Consider the following 19817-nt stretch of genomic DNA (forward strand, 5'->3'; position numbering starts at 1 on the left):
TTTCAATACGTTCGAAGTTAAAAAATACTCTTCTTTCACCTATTAGACCAAAAGTTCCCTCAATAATTTTTTTTATTGACTAGGTGAGACTTTACAAAAACCACTGCGGTATTGTATGATTGATTCAATTTTAATAATATATGTATAAGAATTTGAACTCTATATTTTTGAAAAATAAAATAAAATAGAGAGAAAAGAACGTTTTGAAAACATTATAATGTTCTTAGTGGCTTTTATGTATTGATTTTATATTTATAATATAGAGAAAAAAAGTGAAGACATACAATATTAAACCAAAGACACTCCCCCCCCCCCCCCCCCCCCCCCCCCCCCCAAATTCTTGACTACACAATATCATTAAATATAAAGAGTTTGATTTAGATATTTGTATCGAATTGTGGGCGTGAAATATAATGGATAATATATTTTCTTTTAACGTATGTATAGGATAATTTAATTCACATTATATTAAATTTGAATCAATGCTATGCGACTTTAATTAGTTTAGAAATACTTTACAGTCAAATAATAACCTTGATAGGATATTTTGATCCAATAATTAAAAGAAGGTATTATTTTTAGCCAAATTTAATAAGTTAGGAATATTTTTTGCCCTTATCCGTATGGAAAGACTTATCAATTTTGAGTAGATTTTTTTTTAAAAAAAATTACTTTGTGAATAAATCCTCTACAATGGACAAGTATGAGATCAATCCTTTTTTAAAGGAACATCGTAATGTGATTATAATATCGTAAAAAATTATGTCTTAAAATGTGCACTTTAGTTAAAGATTTTGCTACCCAAATTCATAATATTCAACAACGATGGATTCACGAGGTTCCTAGCTGTTTGTCATAATTTCATATCGAATATTTTTAACAAGAAAATTTTTGAATAAAAAATGGAGCACAATAGGTGCTGCTCCTTTTAATTTTGCTAAAGATAGCATCGCAAAAATACAAGACGATTTTGTTCAATATAATACAAATTATGTGGAGCAATATAGTTGCGAGGCAAGTACGCTTATATAAACTCATAAATGCATTTCTAAACATGCATCTATTTGCTTTTGTTTTGATTTTTAGGTAAAAATAAAATTTTAGAAAAAAAAAACTTCTTTAAACTCACATAGATCTGTAACTCACTCTATCCCATGTACAGTCAATTTAATTTTTAATTTCAACCCGCTTCGTACAACCCGACTCGTCCCGTTAGCGGACGCCGTCAAAAACATCACGGTTTATGGTTGGGTGTACTAAATATGCTATTTTTTCCAAACTTAAGAGACCATTAATGTTCCGTTCAATTTATAAAGGATCATTTTAAGTCTAAACTTAAAATAAAGGGACTTCTTTTTTTTCTTCTTCCCAAATTGAGAAGAAAAACCCTAAACCCACTGTGCAATTTGAAATCTTCCATTAATTGAAGTTTAGCACTTGAGCTTTCTCAATCCTGTAAAAATGGTGGAACTGGACGAGAGCAAGTTTGATATGCACTTGAAATTATGGGCGCTTCGAATTCCACGAGAACATTGTAAGGCTGCCATGAAAATACTCGACGGGTACTTCTTCCTTACCTCTATAATTACATTAATTTGCTTTATTGCTGTAGTACTGCTCGCATAACCAGTAATAGACATTGAAATCAAATATTAAATTGAGCATTTTCTTCAACAACAACAACATACCAAGTTTTATGCTCAAGGACGAGCAAAACAAAGTAGTCGGCTAAAAAAAATATTAAAAGTAAGTTAGAAGCCATGACAAACTACTATATAAACCAGGATAAAGCAATTTAAAGAAAAGGAACAATAACTACCACAAAACATACCCAACAGTTTATTTATCTTCAAAAATTAAACTTTTTTTGATAAGGTTAAAGATTATTATTGAAATGGTATTAGGAAGATGCCACATTACAAAAAGTGTGACCAGTTAGCTCCAATAACCAAAAAGATGATTGCTGGGATATCCTCTAGACTTCCTTGATGGCTTTGTCAACTCTCCAAGAGATCCAGCTGATGTTTGACTCCTTGATTGACCTGGGCATACTCCAGGAAAGGGCATATAGAGAGAAGAAAAAGTTTTAAATATCAGTTGTGATGGGGCAGTGCAAAAATAGGTGGCTAACACTCTCAAGTTTCTGTTTGCATAATAACGTCTGTTTACTAGAGTAATTTTCCTTCTGCAAAGATTATCTAGTGTCACGCAAGCATTATTGAGAGCTGTTCAGGTCAAGCATGTAACTTTGAGTGGTAGCCTGATCTTCCAACATGCTTCCAAGGCCAATCCTCCAGAATTCCATTAGATCATAACTTTCCTTGACTGTGTATTCCTCCCTTTTAGATGTACCACAAATGATTTTGTCTGCTTGATGCACACTAATGTTGAAATATTCTAGGGGTTGCAAGTAGAGCAATCACGCCATTGATTTCCCAGTCCCGTGTGTTCCTTCTGAAGGAGGGGCTCCATATGTTGTTGTCTCTGTTTCGGGCAATACTGGAACTCTTGTTTCTGGCAAATTGGTGAAGCCTTGGGTAGGTCTTTTAGAGCAGTGTTCCCGAGCCATTTTTTAGAGGAAAATTTCCATGTTTCAAGGTGGGTCAAATAATTTCTGATTTTCTTCTGTTGGAGATCTTTATGGTCTGTCTACTGTCATTGGGTTCTGGTTTGTGATGGTAAATCAGTGAAAATATTGAACATCTGCATCTGAGAAGAGGAGTGACTCAAGCTAGCAAGCCTATCTGCTATTTGGTTACTTTCTTGGATTCTTGGAACACATGCTCCACAATGAAGCCAAAGTGCTCCTTTCCCTTTTAATCTCCTCCACCTCCTTTAGAATCCTCCAGGGAATCAAATTTGATCCATTGACACAGCTGGTAGCTTGGAGTCACTCTCAGCTACAACGTACTGAAAGTTATTCTCTAAGAACATATTGATGCCAAACTGGAGCAGCTGCCTCTGCCCAATGCCCCAATCACAAGTACCTTATCCAAGGGGAAGCACATATGCATTAATCAGTCTTCCTTCAGTATCTCTGATAATCCCTCCTTCTCCACAAGGACCATTCCTAAACTACCATCTGAATTTAGCTTTACAAACATGGCATTTTTAGGGGAATTTTAGTAGTTCAATTGGTTGGCTACCTTTCACCTTGTTGGTGAGGGTTCGATTCCCACTTTGTAATCTCCTCCACCATTTCCCCTTCCCCTACCCCAAACAAGCAAACAAACATGGTTTTTGATCATGTGTATTATTGAGCTGTATAAATTTATTCTACTTCACAGTACTTGCTAGGAGTTGAATGGTTTTGCTTGACAAATAATCCTGTAAACATTGTTTTCCTTGTCAAAATAGAAAAAAGAATTTTTGGGGTGCTGACACTTTAGTTACAATGTTCTGATCTTGATAAAATAAAGTGTATGTATGATCTCTTACATGAACAGTCATCCTTGATAATTGTGTATGGGTTTTATGATATTCCTTTTTACATTTGCTGTCAAGTTAATGAGAAATTCAACCTAGAGGCATGCCGTATATACCTGTTTTCTTTTTTCAAAAATAATTACCTCCTACCACACTTGATTCTTCTGAGTAAAACATAGTTTGAGCACTTAATGTTCTCTATAATTCCTACCATCTGTTGGTGAATTCTCCTTTGACTTACAGTACAATGTCTTGTGAAAATACCTGTCAGAGACACATCTGAAACTCAATATTAGATGTTGTTTAAAGGACACACTTTTCCTCTCACCTATTTTTATTGTTGAATTTTCTGATTTAGAGCACACACCTTCTGGAACAACTAAACACTTTAACTTTCAATTATTTAGTGGTGTCTCCTTTGCTGAAGGTCTCATTTACATTTTTAACCTTTTTTTTGGTGCTGTTGGTGACAAAAGATCATTTCTTGTAGGCATTTATTTGACAGGCCACGCGTAAAGCCTATCACTGAGGACCCAACAAATGAAAAAACCCGTTACATGATTTTCTCAGAAAAAGTAAAAACCCCAGGTACATGATGTTAAACATCTTGTTTTTATGTTACTTATGACAGATGGTCTAGGCAAATGTCCCCCAAATATCTGCTGTGAATTGAAATTTCTTTTCCATGAAGATTGAGAGTTTTAACATCCTTCCATTAAGATTGAGAGTCTTAACATCTTTCATGCATGGAAGTAGCTTCTTGTTATTTCTCCAATCAAAACATCAGCATGAGCATACTCATATGTGGCAACCATAATTCGTGACTTGGAAAACATAAACTGCTATGGGGACACCAAATGGTGCTCTTCCACGCCTTTTGATAAAAAAGAAATGAGAAACAACTAAAGAATTTACTAACATAAAACAAAGAATCAGTAATATCTTGTCTCTGATGAAAATTTGGAATCTTATTCGCTGACCAGATTGCTGTTGGCTAACATTATGCTTAAAATTTTATCATGTTCATTGCCAGCTTAGGCAAGACAATGAGAGATTACAGTTCATGTCATGCCTTGATTTAGATAAACCATGCAGGAAACTCATGTTTGCCTCATCCCATTCTTGATCAGATTGCTTTTTTTTTTTTTGAGACAATGATCAGATGTGTTCTTTTGAATCGTACCTTTCTTGCCTTTCTTGTTCATTTCCGGCTTCATGAAAAATGATCCGAAAACACAAAGCTCTTGGGATAAGGGTTATTGTCTATATATTTATGTTTAGCAGTTTTTATCTTCCGTTTTTTAAGATCATTGTTGGTATTATCTTGCTTTAAGGAACATATACTTTTGCTTTTGTTCCTGACATCCCATTCAGACAATTCTAGATACGTCATGGGTTCTAACTATAGGACTTCTGATAAATGGTGTATTACTTCAGCATGCAACTCTCTGCTTGGTATAGGCCTCCCTCCTTTCCAAACTAAAACAAGGCTGTGTGGGGATATTGTCTGTGTCACATTGCTCTCAACCAATTATTGGTTGTAGGAAATTTTATCTAACAAATTGTTCTTAAGTAACTTTGTTAATCACTCTACTCATTATGAAGATTCATCATCCATTTCTGTTACTTGTGGGTTCTGTTCATTCCTGTGTTGTCTCTCATCATGTTCTCATTCAAGTGTCGTACCCTGGGAATCACTGTTACTAACTCGGATATCTACAACAACAACAACCCAGTGCAGTCCCACAAGTTGGGTCTGGGAGGGTTAGGATGTATGCAAACCTTACCCGTACCTTTTGTGAGATAGAGGCTGTTTTCTTTAGATGTCTGAGATGTAAATCTATTTTGAATGTTGGTACATTCTGACTACTGTCACCTACAACTTCTTGCTAACTTGCCTACTTTTTTGGCCAATTATTTGACAGACTTGTCTGATATTCCTGCTCAAAAGCTTGCTGAACTGAAAGGCCTGTGTCAGTTTGAAGTTGCTCCCTATTCACTGTCACTTGGCTATTCTTATTGGAGTGCAGGTCAGCAACGATTCTTTCAGAATAAGTTGAAATATAAGGCCTATTATCTCTTTGCAGTTCCTGATATTGTATGTCTTTGTCTTGCAATACTGCAATCCTTTCTACTTGAATAGCCCGGAGGCTAGTTCCCAATGTATGTCTCCGCTTTTCTCTCTTATTCAGCTCTGTATACTTTTTGTTGAAATCATGTGAACTCTTCTTAAGTGATACTCAGTTGAACCAAATTATAGTGGATACCCATTATCAACAGTTTCAGCAGAACAGGAACGATTTCTAAGCTCAGTTTGGTAGCATGTTGCATTTTGAGATACTATTACAAATGCTGCTCGCCTGAAATAAAAGTGTGGGAAATATAGGAAGAGAATTATGGTGCCATGAGTCATGATGTGCGAAACTACAGTATAATTTCTCTTTTTCAGAAGACATGATGTGCGAACTACCATATAATTTCTCTTTTTCAGTAGACATGATGTGCGAAATTATGAATAAAGATGATGAAAGTAGACATGATGTGCGAACTACTAAACCTGCTATGGTGCCATGAGTCATTGCTCAAGCTCAAACCCAACTGTGTGTGAACTGCTAAAATTGCTATGGTGCCCTGAGTCTTTGCTCAAGCTCATCCGTTTTATATCCAAATTTCTTCTTTTGCTCTAAATCATGTCTTACATAACATTCATATTAAGCATAAAGTGCTCAGGTTCAAACATAAACACAAGTAAAGCATTCAAAATAGGAGGCAAAATGTAGCTTTCAGCATATGTTTCTAGCCAAAAGCAGATAGTTATTTTGTTTGTTGTTGTATGTATCTCAAATATCTTAGAAGCTAATCTTCGCAGGCTTTGCCTTCCTGTATAGCGTATAGCACTTCAGCCGTGCAATATTATTAAAAGCAGTGCTCCTTGAGTTCATACGTATACTATGTGTGTATTTTAGTACTTCTCAAATCCAATAATTGAGATTGATATTACTAGTTGGCTTACATTCCACCAATTGCTTTATAACTGGAACTTCATTGCAGATCATATATTAAAGCAGATCCTGCCCCCTGGCCTTGAAGTACCATCATCATTTGAGACAATAGTTAAGTATTTTAATCCAACATTTTTCTCTCTTTTATCTTTTCTATGCGCTGAATAGGTTTAGAGAATCTTGTGTTGTGTGTCTCTTTTCCTTGACTAAATTTCTATGCTTCTTTAATTCAAAGTCAGAATTTTCAACACTCTGACCTTCCAACCGAGTTCCCTAACGAATTGACTTGGTATATGTGCAGGTCACATTGCTCATTTGAATATAACTGATGATCTTCTTCCTTACAAGGATGTGATTGCCAAAGTTATTTATGATGTATGCCTTCTAATTTATGGCCTCAACCTGTGCATCTTCCATTTAGCTATTTCCATTAAAAAAAGAAGTAGTCAAAAGTACAGTTGGTTTTCTTTCAAAATTCATCTTATAAATGAATCTCTGCTATAGTGCAATGTAAATGTTTTCATTTGTAAGTTGTTTAGCATCACATTTAACTTCTTCACCTCAAGTATTTTTGGACTAATCCATGAGAATGAGATATGTCAATTTTCTTTTCCTAAACTAGGGTTCTTTCTTTCTGAATGAAATTGCTTTTCCTTAACATTATTTTTGGTGCCAGAAACTTGATTTTACCTCATTTGCATTAGAGCTAGACTGCCTCCTTCCATCTCCTTCACTTTATGTCCAGGCATCCATGTGATGATATTTCTATCAATTTTTCACTTACTTTTAGTGAGAGGATGCTACCCTGTTTCTTCCTTTCCCAAGTCACCAGTCTTCTTAATTTGAATATGGTATTCATTCTTAATCCGTGCAGAAAAACTATCCCAGGATCCAGACAGTTGTAAATAAAGTTGGAACCATTACCAATGAATTTCGTGTGCCAAAATTTGAGATACTGGCTGGGAAAGATGATATGGTCACAGAAGTGAAGCAATATGGAGCAACTTTCAAGCTTGATTATAGCTTGGTGTATTGGAATTCTAGACTGGAACATGAGCATATAAGGCTGGTCTCAAAGTTCCAGGCAGGGGAGACCGTATGTGATATGTTTGCTGGCATTGGTCCTTTTGCTATTCCCGCTGCACAGAAAGGATGTGCGGTTTATGCAAACGATTTGAATCCAGATAGCATTCGTTATCTCAAAACTAATGCTGAAATCAGCAAGGTTGATCATCTAGTTTTCCCATACAATATGGATGCAAGGAAATTTATTTCTCAACTCATTGCTGTACCCTGCAATGGAAGCAATGCAGAAGCTGAGATTGACTGCTCTGACAAATTCAGTGGTGAAGCACATAGGGAGAAACTATCTGAAGACTGTATGTGAACTATTCAGTTTTATACTGGTTATCGTACCCAGAAAGCATCTCATCAATTAATCTGAACCACCCTTGCAGATGAGGTCAAAGAAGTACCTGACGGAACGTCATGCAACACTGCTGGACTTGGAGACTCATCTGTGATAGAAGATATGAATGTGACTTCTGTGAAAAGACACGCGGAGAGTTCTCAAGAAGGTGGGGATGTTTAAGAAATGATACACGCTCTAGTGTGCTTAGTTGTAATTGGTGATGAATATAATTTAGAAATAGTTCTGTCTATTTGCGTCCAAATGCTGAATTCAATGTTTTTGTGAATATCATGCTTTTGGGACACTTGGAACACAAGTAACTGAATTTGTTCATTTGGTGAATTAGAGGGAGAAGGGAGATCTGCAGTCAATGATGGTGTTTGTGTTGCTGGTAGAAGAAAAAGAGGTCCAAATAAGAGATTGAAGGGTTCTGAGTCATTGAACACAAAGCCCTCGGAGCATGTGGACCATGTGATCATGAACCTACCAGCTTCTGCTCTGGAGTTTCTTGGTAAATCTACTATGACCATATCTCCCTCTCAACATCATATCTTTGAACTGAGGTCAACATTATATACTTGTCAGCTGTCTTTAGCCAAGTTTATTGGACGTCTCTTTCTAATACTATATGTAGATCATAGTGCAAGAATCCAATACAATTTTAAGTTACCTTTATCAAAAAAAAGAATCCAATACAATTCTGACAGGGTTTTAAGCATAAGTGGTAATATTTTGACCTTGTGTCTTAATATTAGAATCCAACCAATTTTGCAAACTGCCATAAGAGTGAAATGTAGAAGTTTGCCCACGGCTTCTAACAGCACCAACTTTAGGTCAAAGGCTTGCAAAATGTTCACTTTTTGGAGATAGGTCATAGAACTGGTGCTCAAATGTCAGAACCAATCTTGATCTCTGTAACTAAAAGGGGAAGTAAAAAGTATTTCAAACTATATACATTTGCTGTTCATCAGTTCATGCCGTGATGCATTTACCAAGTTAATGAAGGTACTATAGTTTGTGATGCAAACTGTCAGTCAAATCCATTTGTTGTACTTAGCATGCTCTATTTCAACTAAGTTACATACTCTTATAAAAATAGAACTGATATTACTCTAAACCCTATATCAGGTTATAGCTGTGTTTTATGGGTGAATTTTCTTGTTTAGTACCTCGTGTTTTCTGGAGTTCGTGATTCTTTTAAAGCCTGTTAAACAGAACTTCTTGTCTTTTCGTCAGGCACTGATATTTGCTAACGTATTATAATACTAAGGCAATTGATAGTTTCTTTTCTTTCCCTAGATGCCTTTAGAGGCCTTATTAGAAGGAGATACTGGAAGGGATCTCTACCCTGGATTCACTGCTATTGCTTCATACGTGCAAGTGAAACAGAAGACTACATAATCTCGGTAATACCTCGTCCAACAGCTAATTTGTTCTATTTCGATTTTCCATATCAGATTGACAGTGAGACTGGGTTATTTCTCATGCTTGAAAACAGCATCTGAAATTCAGAATTGGTGGTGTGTCTCTCTCTCTCTTAATTTTCAGTCAGGAAAATAAATGAAGTGAAGTGACCATCATCATCATTAAACCAAAACCTTCTCAACTTTGGGGCGGATAAAAGCCATTCGCTTACATTTTCAATTGCTGACCACAGGATTATTTGAAATTTACTTAGTATCGTTGATAATATAATGGAACAAGTGCATGACATAAACAATGATTTCCAATTTTAGTAGCAAAACCGAAATAGCCAAGTTCCCGGGGCATGTCAATGGGTTAGTAAATTACAGGTGTAGTTAATATAATACGTGGTTGTTGATGATTTATGCACTTGGTTTTAATGTTTACCATGTCCTTGAATAACTAGATTAGCTAAATCCGTGAAGCATGCTGTAGCTTGCATAGTATTCAATATCTGGGCATAGTATATCACAGGTCAAGTTGATTATTAATGCTCTCAGTTATTACTTTACTAGGCCATCTGGTCCTACTAGTGTTACTAAATCTACCTTCCCAATGTACTCATTTCGGCTAGTCTACATTCTCAATTTGTTGACTTGCAGGTGGCCGAGTCTGCCCTGGGAGCCAAAGTCCAAAACCCTGTATTTCACAGGGTTAGAGATGTTGCTCCAAATAAGGTACACGTTCAATAGAGGATTGAACTTTTTTGGAGCGTCAGCATTCATTTTATTGACTTTGCCGGTATATTCTTGTACGTTTATTGCCCTGAACTGTTCTTTTTCTTATCTTATGCAGGCTATGTTTTGTTTAAGCTTCAGATTACCGGAAGAAACATGCTCTGATGATTAGGGTAAACAATGATACTCTTCAGGGCGAGAATCATGAAACTTAAATGAATCTTCGTAGCTGGATTCCTGTAAACTGGATTATTTTTTTTGTAAAATGCTTAACCTTTAATTTAAGAAATACTACTTTTTAAAGTGATATCCTATGAAATCCATCTTTTATACTTCTTGCAATAGGAGTCTGTGTGAACACAGCCCATCACTCCCACAACTTATGACGTTGGCATCGCAACTTGAGCTGACGTTATAGGTACTCTACTCTATATGTGCAAGGGAAGTCACCAACCTCCATGATAGTTATCGTTTATGGACAACACAGTCAGTACTTGTGGATGTTGACGGAGGAATTATATCTTTTGCAAGATGTATATCTGCTTGAATAGGAATTGCACCAGACTCTTGAGCCAACTTTTTCTGAATATCAAAAGCTACAAAAAGCTTGTAACTTTTGATGAAAAAGCAGTGTAAAAAACAATGAGAAAGGTTGCATAAGCTTTGAAACACGTAGATTTTGGTTGGAAAGTAGGGCACTGCCGATGATTCTTTTCAATATCCTTACAGAAAAGAGTCAATTACCTCTTCAACTTTTCTGGGGTCGTATCTTTTCTCTAACTTTATTTTATTTTGCCCCACTAAGTCACACATTTGTCATCATTTTATGTTAAAAAATACTAGGTGATTGATTCTTCTTATCTGTCCTAGTCTTGGTGGATAGAGGTATTTGATAATTGTTGCTGGTGGGAGGTGACATGTATCTCGTGGAATGAAATTAGTTGAGGTTTGCAAAAGCTGGCTTTAGAAAAAAAATAATGGAAGTGATAACATAGTTATTTTTATTTATTAATATAAGTCTAGACTTTTATTGCTAGTCCTTAGTGTTAACACTTGCTTATGGCTCAAGTATGCTAAATTCCACTTTGATTGTTAAGGAAATAATACATTATACAGAGCCATATAAAACTAAACAAAACACATAAGCACAGACTAACAAACTAAAGTTTTGAGTGATATAATCTTCATTGATATAAAGTGTAGATTCTTATCAAATTCTTCTCTTTCCCCTCCATTGTCCCTCCAAAAAAGGAAAAAAGTAATATAAAATACTACTATTAAAAGAAAAAGATATATATATTTCAATCTTATAACTTTTGAAAGTGCAAGATGGCTTTTTCCCCAGGCTACTAATTTAGATATGGATTTTCTCTCATGACATCTTGTCATTCTCTTTTCTTGCTTCTATCTGCTCTTGTTTGTTCATCTTCATCTTCATCTTCAACGTCTGTATGCGTATATTCCTCAGAAGTAAATGATGATGATGATGATGAGTGGTGTAAGTTGTAGGCATATTTTGATTCTTGGAATTGTAGCCTTAGTGTTCATAACAATGGTGTGGAGATGTTCGAGTGTTGGAGTGAACTGGGGTACTATGGCATCTCATCAGTTGGCAGCAGAGAGTGTAGTGAGGATGCTTAAAGAAAATGGATTTGACAAAGTAAAATTATTTGAAGCAGATGACAAGATTTTGAGTGCTTTAATAGGTAGTGATATTGAAGTGATGCTTGCAATTCCTAATTATATGTTACAAGATATGAGCACTAACCCTGGAATGGCAGCTTCTTGGATTGATGCCAATGTTTCTGCTTATGCTTACACTCATGGAGTCAAAATCAGGTTAATTTAAGTCCAACATGTTTCACTTCTTGCATGGATATAGTCAATTTTTTTACTTTCTTTAGAGGCCATGGTTCACGTGAACCCATGGTCCCCTCTCAAGACTTGTCCTCTTCTTAGTTGTTTTCATCACGTGAACTTAAAAGTACAAAAATATGTAACTAATATTGTTTACTTAAAGAACAATTAATATTAAGGGTAAAATGGCGTTTGGCCGGTTATTCTGAAAAAACTTTATGATGATAATTGTATGAGTTGGGAGAACATTACGTATAATTTCACCATTTTATTGTGGCATATATTTACATTTAGGAGCTAGTTTATATGAATTAGGCGATTTTTTTGTTTTTTCATGTGTGTTAGCCCATGGATATTGAGGCCTTATGGCGCCTGGCCAGTTGTTTTGAAAAAACTTTATGTCGAGTGAAATAGTAATATGAATGATGATTTACTTTTGTAACCGTAAAAAATTATATAATCAAATTAAACATCTATCTTAAAGGTAGTGGTGATTTCCATCCTTTTAAATTCTAGATACGCCTATGCGTCCCCTCCCCTTCCACACACACTAGGTGTTCATGATTTGGTTAAAAATTGATCCAAACCAAAAACCGAAATCTAACATTTATCTTAAAGATAATGGTACATCCATTTAAATTCTAGATATGCCCCCGCCAACCAACTAAGCTACTGAGATTCCTCACGAATTATTCTTAATAATGCAGGTATGTAGCAGTAGGAAATGAGCCTTTTCTTCAAACATACAATGGAACTTATCTACATTCCACTTTTCCAGCTCTGCGAAATGTTCAAGAAGCCATCAACCATGCTGGATTAGGGCCAGAGGTGAAAGCAGTTGTTCCTTTAAACGCGGACATTTACTACTCCCCTGACTCGAATCCTGTCCCTTCAGCAGGCGATTTCAGGCCAGAAATACGCGATTTAGCCATTCAAATTGTTCAATATCTCGACACAAATGATGCACCGTTTGTGGTTAACATTTACCCTTTCCTCAGTCTCTATGCAAACAATTACTTCCCATTTGAGTATGCCTTCTTTAATGGATCAAACAAGCCTATGAAAGATGGTGATAATCTTTATACTAACGTGTTTGATGCCAATTTCGATACTCTTGCTTGGTCTTTGAAGAAAGCTGGCTTTCCCAACATGAAAATCATAGTCGGAGAAGTAGGATGGCCTACAGATGGAAACAAACACGCGAATATTGAAAATGCAAAGAGATTTAACCAAGGGTTGGTTCAACATGCTTTAAGTGGAGAAGGAACCCCTGCAAGGAAGGGGAAAATCGACGTTTACTTGTTCAGCCTGATTGATGAGAATACTAAAAGCATTGCTCCTGGTAACTTTGAGAGGCATTGGGGAATATTCGAGTTTGATGGTCAGCCCAAATATGAGCTAGATTTATCTGAAAAGCCACTCGCTGCAGTAGAAGGCGTAACTTATATGCATAAAAAGTGGTGTGTACTAAAGCCACACTTACCAAAAGATGCACAAATTTACTTGGCAAACAGTGTTGACTACGCGTGTAGTCGTTCTGATTGTACTGCATTGGGCTATGGTTCTTCTTGTAATCATCTGAGTGAACGAGGAAATACATCGTATGCTTTCAATATGTATTATCAATTCAATAACCAGAACAGTTTGGACTGTGATTTTCAAGGCTTGGCTATGGTAACTCATAACGATCCATCTGACGACAAGTGCCATTTCCCTCTCATGATTGCTGATGGTCGTAAAGTTATGTTGTTGCACAAGAACTTAGTGTATATTATACTGGCTGTTCTACAAGGATTTCTAGTAGTTTTGCTGCTTGTTTCTTAGACAGGTCATGATGATTTTGATGTAATTAACTAGTAGCACAATACAGGTATTTTTTACAGCATTCATATTCTAAGCATTCGTATTTCTAACATGACCCTTATCTTACGTCAGCTAACAATTACGTTAGTACTTCTTTTTGCATTTAGAGTAGACATTCCATGAGAGCTTGGAGTACCAAAAAAATTACTACAAAGGTGAAATAATTTGTTTTCTCCCTCAACTGTGACTCAAATCTAATTAATGTATATCCTTATATTATCTAAGTGAGCAAAAAACATCCTTATACTATACAAAAAATAACAAGAATCATCCTTCAATCTATTTTTGTTAAGAAACTGATTGAACCAATAATTTTTTTTTAATTTGGTCATGTCTTTCCACGACGAGAAGATCAAAGTTACCTAAAAAGAATAAGGATATGGATAGGAAATGAATCTTTCATTCTCGGAATTTAATTTTTGCGTGTTGTCAGTTTATATGCTTTTTGCATCATCAAGTAAATTGACTTGCAACAACACATAAGTTTTGAAATATTTATACAGTAGGTTCCGATGGTTAGAAAGATTATGTAAAAAAATTATTTTAAAAGTATTACGTCGAACTATTTAGGGATTTTCTTTGATAAAATATTTAGGGCGCATGTACTATATATACAATGCAATTCGCATTTTATTCAATGTACATAAATATTAGAAATTTAGTGAAATTACGTGGGCGTTTAGTTATGAAAATAAAATAAATAATTATTGTATTCGAAAAATTTGAAGTTGGAGTAGTATTTGCCCATATTTTTACAAGAATATTTAGAATTTGAATATATTTTGTCTGGATATGATTTAAATCCTCAATTTCTAAAAAAAAATAAAAATCACTTGACTAGCTTAACCATATGTACATATATTCATTCGACTTGACATATTTAATTTTTTGTTGGTGGCGTGAGTGTTTTAAAAAATATACAGAAGGATGAACCTTGCAACTTTTTGGATAGTTTAAGGATTTTTTTGTTCACTTACATAACAGAAGGATGTACTTTAAGTTTAGCTCATACTTATTTTAGCCAAAAACTCGACAATTGTATATCACACTCTATTAATAGCTACAACAAGAGTTCTTGTTATGACATATCGCACACCAAATAAATAGTCGAAATGAGACATATGTACTAAGAATATCGTCTATAAGGAAAAATCAGGTAACAGACTCGACTCGAGTATATAAATAACTCATCTACTAACTACCACTACATGCCAATTGGCTAACAGACTAACTAACTCTATAAAATAAGAAGTAGACTTAGTTAGAAAAACGAATTTCAAAGTTGGAATCCACCATTTCCTTGTTTTCGCGCCAAAGTCCTAGAAATTGGGGATTCGTTCAATCAGAGAAAAAAAATGGAACTGGAGCTTTTCGATGTTCCTATTAGTGTCTCAGACTCAAGGCTAAGTTTGAATTGTGATTGCAGACAAAGAAGAATCAATGAAGTTACAATTATGGATTTGCCGGCTGCGATTATGGTGGAAATACTCACAAAATTGCCAATCAAGATGATTTTCCGATGTAAGTTTGTTTGCAAACGTTGGTATAAGCTCATAACTTCTGATCCTTTATTTGTCAACATGTATGACGCCAGACCGCGTAAATTTCCTTGCATTTTCCTTTCAAAAAATTATTCTGTCCGTTATCTGCTTGAACTTGGAGCAGATTATGACTATACTTCTCCAGTGGCGGCTCAAGCTAATTAGTGGCCTAAAGCCAAAAATAAATTGGAGGCCTAAATTTTAATTATTTTTTTAGATTTGAGATTCAAGTTATTTCTTTCTTTTTAATGAAAAAAGTTTTATTTTTTATGATCTTAAACTAAAGATATATATTTATATATACCAAAATAATTTTTAATCTTGTGATCTTAAACATATCACGTGGAAGTTAAATTTAAAAATTGATTTATAAAAAAGAAACATATATATTAGTGGTAAATCATTCGGTTTGCATTAGCAACCCTCTTTTGGGTGAGTATTTCAAGGTTAAATTGCCTGAATGGGAGAAAAGAATTCGTCATATTCATTATGGATTTTGCTTGCTTTAGTGAGGCCTCTGGACAGTATAAAGTATTGAGATTAGTAACTAGGAAGTTTAGGGGTCGTCCAGACGTAACTGAATTGGAGGTTTATACTCTTGGAGTTGATGAGAGAAATTGGAGGAATGTGGGCAAAGCTCCAAAACCTGTACGGGGAAAGCTTAACAATGCTACTGTCAATGGTACTACTCATTGGCTGGATGGTGAAAATCTTCAAAATAGGGCCAGTATTTACTCCTTTAATATCGCGACAGAAGAAGTGAAGTCTCTGCCAGCTCCATCTGGTTTAAATCTCCATCCTTGTACTCGATGCTAGCGGTCACGGAGTTGGGGAATTGTCTATGTTTGTCTGTTAGTAGATCTTTTCATTATATGGATATATGGTGGATGAAAGAGTATGGGATAGCTGGATCTTGGACTAGAGATCACATTTCAGTTACTCTGCCTGGTATCGCTGGTCGTCACATATTAATACCAATCATAATTTGGAAAGATGGGGAAATCTTGATGCAAAGCGAACTTATCTGCAACTAGTTTCTTACAACCCAAAAGAGCAGATATTTAGGAACGTGGTCAATGTGTATGGTAGTGGCACTGAAGCGGCTAGATACATTCCAAGCTTTTACTCGCTCAAGACTGTCATGGGGGACAACTTTCAAATCTCAAATGCTTATCGGAGGACTTAGATAGTTTAGAGTATTTCTTTTGTCTTACTCCATCCGGGATATGATGTTTTGCTTCTGTGTTTCTGATACAATTCAGTTTAAACCCCGTTAGCTTTACTATTTTCGTGGATGCTTTTGAATTCTAGTAGACAACACCTCTGTTTCTTTAACTATATGTTGTCCATTTTGACATCTCAAAGTTACTTGCATTGCTAAGTCTCCAAAGATGCATCAATATTTTAGGAAGAGAGAGTTAGCTACTTTTTAAATCGCTCCATAACATGATGAATGGAGTAAAGACCCCTATGGTTATTTTGATTAGATCATTTTCTATGTTAGGCTACACCTCTTTGTGCTATCAATTTAAGATCTACTTGTTTTTACTGATTCTTGCAAGTTCATTCTCTCGTACTTCCATTATGTCTTTTTCTAGGTTGTTTTTTGTCTTGAGTCGAGGGTCTATCGAAAATAGGCTTTTGCATATGCTCTACCCTTTCGAGATGTCATTGTGTGGGACTACATTGTGTATGTTGTTGTTGCAAGTTGGAGCTGATTTTTATGTTACCCACTAGGATATTGCCTAGTGGTATATAAGCTTAAAAAAATCCATTATTTTTGGCCAAAACATCTATTTGGCTAAAAATATGGAAGTTTTTTTTTCCAGAATAAACATCAATTGCATCTAAAGAAGAAACTAAAAGCAGTCACTATACTCAATCTACTAACTACCATTACATGCCAATTGGCTAACAGACTAACTCTCTAACTAATTAGTTAACAGTTACAATTAACTCAAACAATTAATTGTATACATGAGTAACATGATTAGTGTGGTGGGGTAGGGGTTGGAAATAAAGTTGGATTCTAGATCCTAATATAGTTTATGATATTTCGATAATATTGAGGGTAAACTTGCTTCTGATGGTTTTATTGGGGAATAATACGTATTCATCTTTATTACTGGTTTAATGTGTACATTTAGTAGTAGAATTTAATTTTAGTTCTTATTTTGATGTGATCTCATTTTAGGTATAACACGCATACACGATTTCTATTGATAAAATAATTGGAAGATGATAAAACATATAATTACCTTCCTGAATTTGTATCGATCTTATTATCAAGAAAATAATTATTTAACTTTGCAGATGTCTTGTTTTCCCCCTAAATAACTATGAACTAGTATTAATATTTGCCTTTTCAGCCACCTACCATAGTCCCGACAAAGTTAAAGTATCTTCTTGAAACTTAAGGTATATAAGTTTAGGAGGATACTTTTATATAATATATATATATATCTAGCTATAACATATATGTTCTATTATGATTCACAAAAAGTCATTTTCTTAATTGGGCTTCAAAAATCTTAGTTTAGCTTTATTAAAATCACGGGTTAAGTCCATATTGACACTCTACTTTAATTTGGCTTTGACAGACATTTATATCTTTCAATTTTTGATGTGTATAAGTAGACACTTAAACTTGTATAAAATTGAACAAATAGACACAAGCGTCTTATACAATATTTTATATGACAATTCACATCTTACATGACATTCTATGTGGCAATTCCAGATGAATGTGTTTATGGAGCCAACTTAAATCTAGAGAAGGTGTCTAGATGGTAAGGCCAACTTTTCAAAATTTATATATATAAAAAAGAGTAAATTTTTGATTTAGCAAAGATGCAAATCATATTTGTATGATATAGCTATAGTTTGCATAATTGTGCTCCATAACAAATTTTATGTTTGATATGTCTATTAATATGTATATTTCGGTATACTTATACAAAAGAATCAATTGTATAAGTATATATTTGAAATCTGTATACAAATAAGAAAGTATTTTTTTTTGTATAATCTGTGTTTGTATAAAGCGAAGAAGAGAGAAGGCAAAAGAGAACTGAGCAGGAAAAGATCTGTATTGTATAATTATAAGTGTATAGGACGAAAAATAAGTATTTGTATATACAATTTTCTCTCGCTTTATACAAACACGAACACAGTTTATACATTTGTGTTTGTATAAAGTGAGAGAGGTGAGAGAGAGAGAATGGCGAGCGAGATATCTGGGGAGAGAGGCGAACGAAAAGATATGTATATATATACAATTTTCTATCGCTTTATACAAACACAAATATATTTTATACATTTGTGTTTGTATAAAGTGAGAGAGGCGGGAGAGAGAGAATGGCGAGCGAGATATCTGGGGAGAGAGGTGAACGAAAAGATATGTATATATACAATTTTCTCTCGCTTTATACAAACACAAACATATTTTATACATTTGTGTTTGTATGAAGTGAGAGAGGAGAGAGAGAGAGAGAGTGGCGAGCGAGATCAGGAGAGTGGCGAGCGAGAAATCAGGGGAGAGAGGTGAATGGAAAAATGTTTGCTACGGAGTAGAATTAAATGAAACTATAGTTATAACATTTAATTTTACTTAATAATTTGTTATTTTACACCATTTTCCCTATAAAGAATAATTTAAAATCGTGGATGAAAGCATAAAGTTTGGATTGAAAAGAAACAGGGAAGAAGAAAAAGTACGTGTATGAAAAAAATTAAAAGAAAAAAATATCGTTGGTATATTAAGGGAGAAAGTTGTGTGAGAATATTTAGGGGAAATTTCAAAAATAAAATAACTTCAATAAATAAGAATACTTATTTAAAAAACGATTATCAAATTAAAAAACCAAAAATGATATCAATTTCTCAAAGCACCAAAAAATTTTTAGAAAAAAAATTTGGAGGAAAGAGAAACTAAAATAAGAGATTAATACTATTAATTAGAGATTGATAACAACTAAAATAGTGTCCAAGTAAATTGAGAAACTCAAGAATTGAGATATTTTGCCTTTTATAAAACACTATATTTCGGAAAAAGTAATTGTTATATGATTGATAAAGAATTATTTTAATTCATCTTTGTAATTTTTTTAATTAATTTATTAATTATTACATTTTATTATAAATCTAATGCTAAATAAACTTATATGCGCATAGACCATAAAATACCAGGTGAAAAAGAACCCAAGTGGAATTGAATGAATTTTTCGAATATTCCAGATAAAAGCTGCAATTTCATGTTTCAGGTTCACAAAGATATTATGATCCTTAGCATACTTCTTTCCTAGTCTTCTTCCTGCTTCATTAGATAAAACGTCTTCATTAATAGATAGAGTTGGAGTACGTGGTGAGAATCAAGGTCAAGGTTGATTGATGAGTTTAGTGGACAGAATGATCGATGTGAGGCCTAAGTCAAGGCAAGAAGTTAAAGTGCGACTTCCCCCCGTAGTTGATAGTTAAACTTGTATAAAGCTGAACAAGCATACACATGAGTTCTATGTGATATAAAATAGGGAAAATTACGCGGAAAAACAAACATATACTAGTTAATATATATATA

The 19817-nt window shown here is 34.5% G+C and overlaps 2 protein-coding genes across 2 annotated transcripts; both read left to right on the plus strand.

Annotated features, from left to right (window-relative positions):
• The first annotated feature begins 1380 nt into the window (after window positions 1–1380).
• Window positions 1381–10287, plus strand: LOC125868291 (tRNA (guanine(37)-N1)-methyltransferase 2). Its single transcript, XM_049548929.1, has 11 exons — window positions 1381–1562; window positions 3917–4014; window positions 5352–5456; window positions 6478–6538; window positions 6728–6803; window positions 7303–7807; window positions 7886–8005; window positions 8186–8350; window positions 9139–9245; window positions 9906–9980; window positions 10099–10287. Exons 1-11 carry the CDS (start codon window positions 1462–1464, stop codon window positions 10150–10152), a joined length of 1467 nt encoding a protein of 488 aa, XP_049404886.1. The 5' UTR covers window positions 1381–1461; the 3' UTR covers window positions 10153–10287.
• A 931-nt stretch (window positions 10288–11218) lies between these two features.
• On the plus strand, window positions 11219–13741 carry LOC125867664 (glucan endo-1,3-beta-glucosidase 5-like). Its single transcript, XM_049548222.1, has 2 exons — window positions 11219–11819; window positions 12545–13741. The coding sequence occupies exons 1-2, from the start codon at window positions 11455–11457 to the stop codon at window positions 13659–13661; spliced, it is 1482 nt and encodes a 493-aa protein (XP_049404179.1). The 5' UTR covers window positions 11219–11454; the 3' UTR covers window positions 13662–13741.
• The last annotated feature ends 6076 nt before the right edge of the window (window positions 13742–19817 follow it).

Source organism: Solanum stenotomum, chromosome 6 (assembly GCF_019186545.1).
Source record: "Solanum stenotomum isolate F172 chromosome 6, ASM1918654v1, whole genome shotgun sequence".
Classification (NCBI taxonomy): Eukaryota; Viridiplantae; Streptophyta; class Magnoliopsida; order Solanales; family Solanaceae; genus Solanum; species Solanum stenotomum.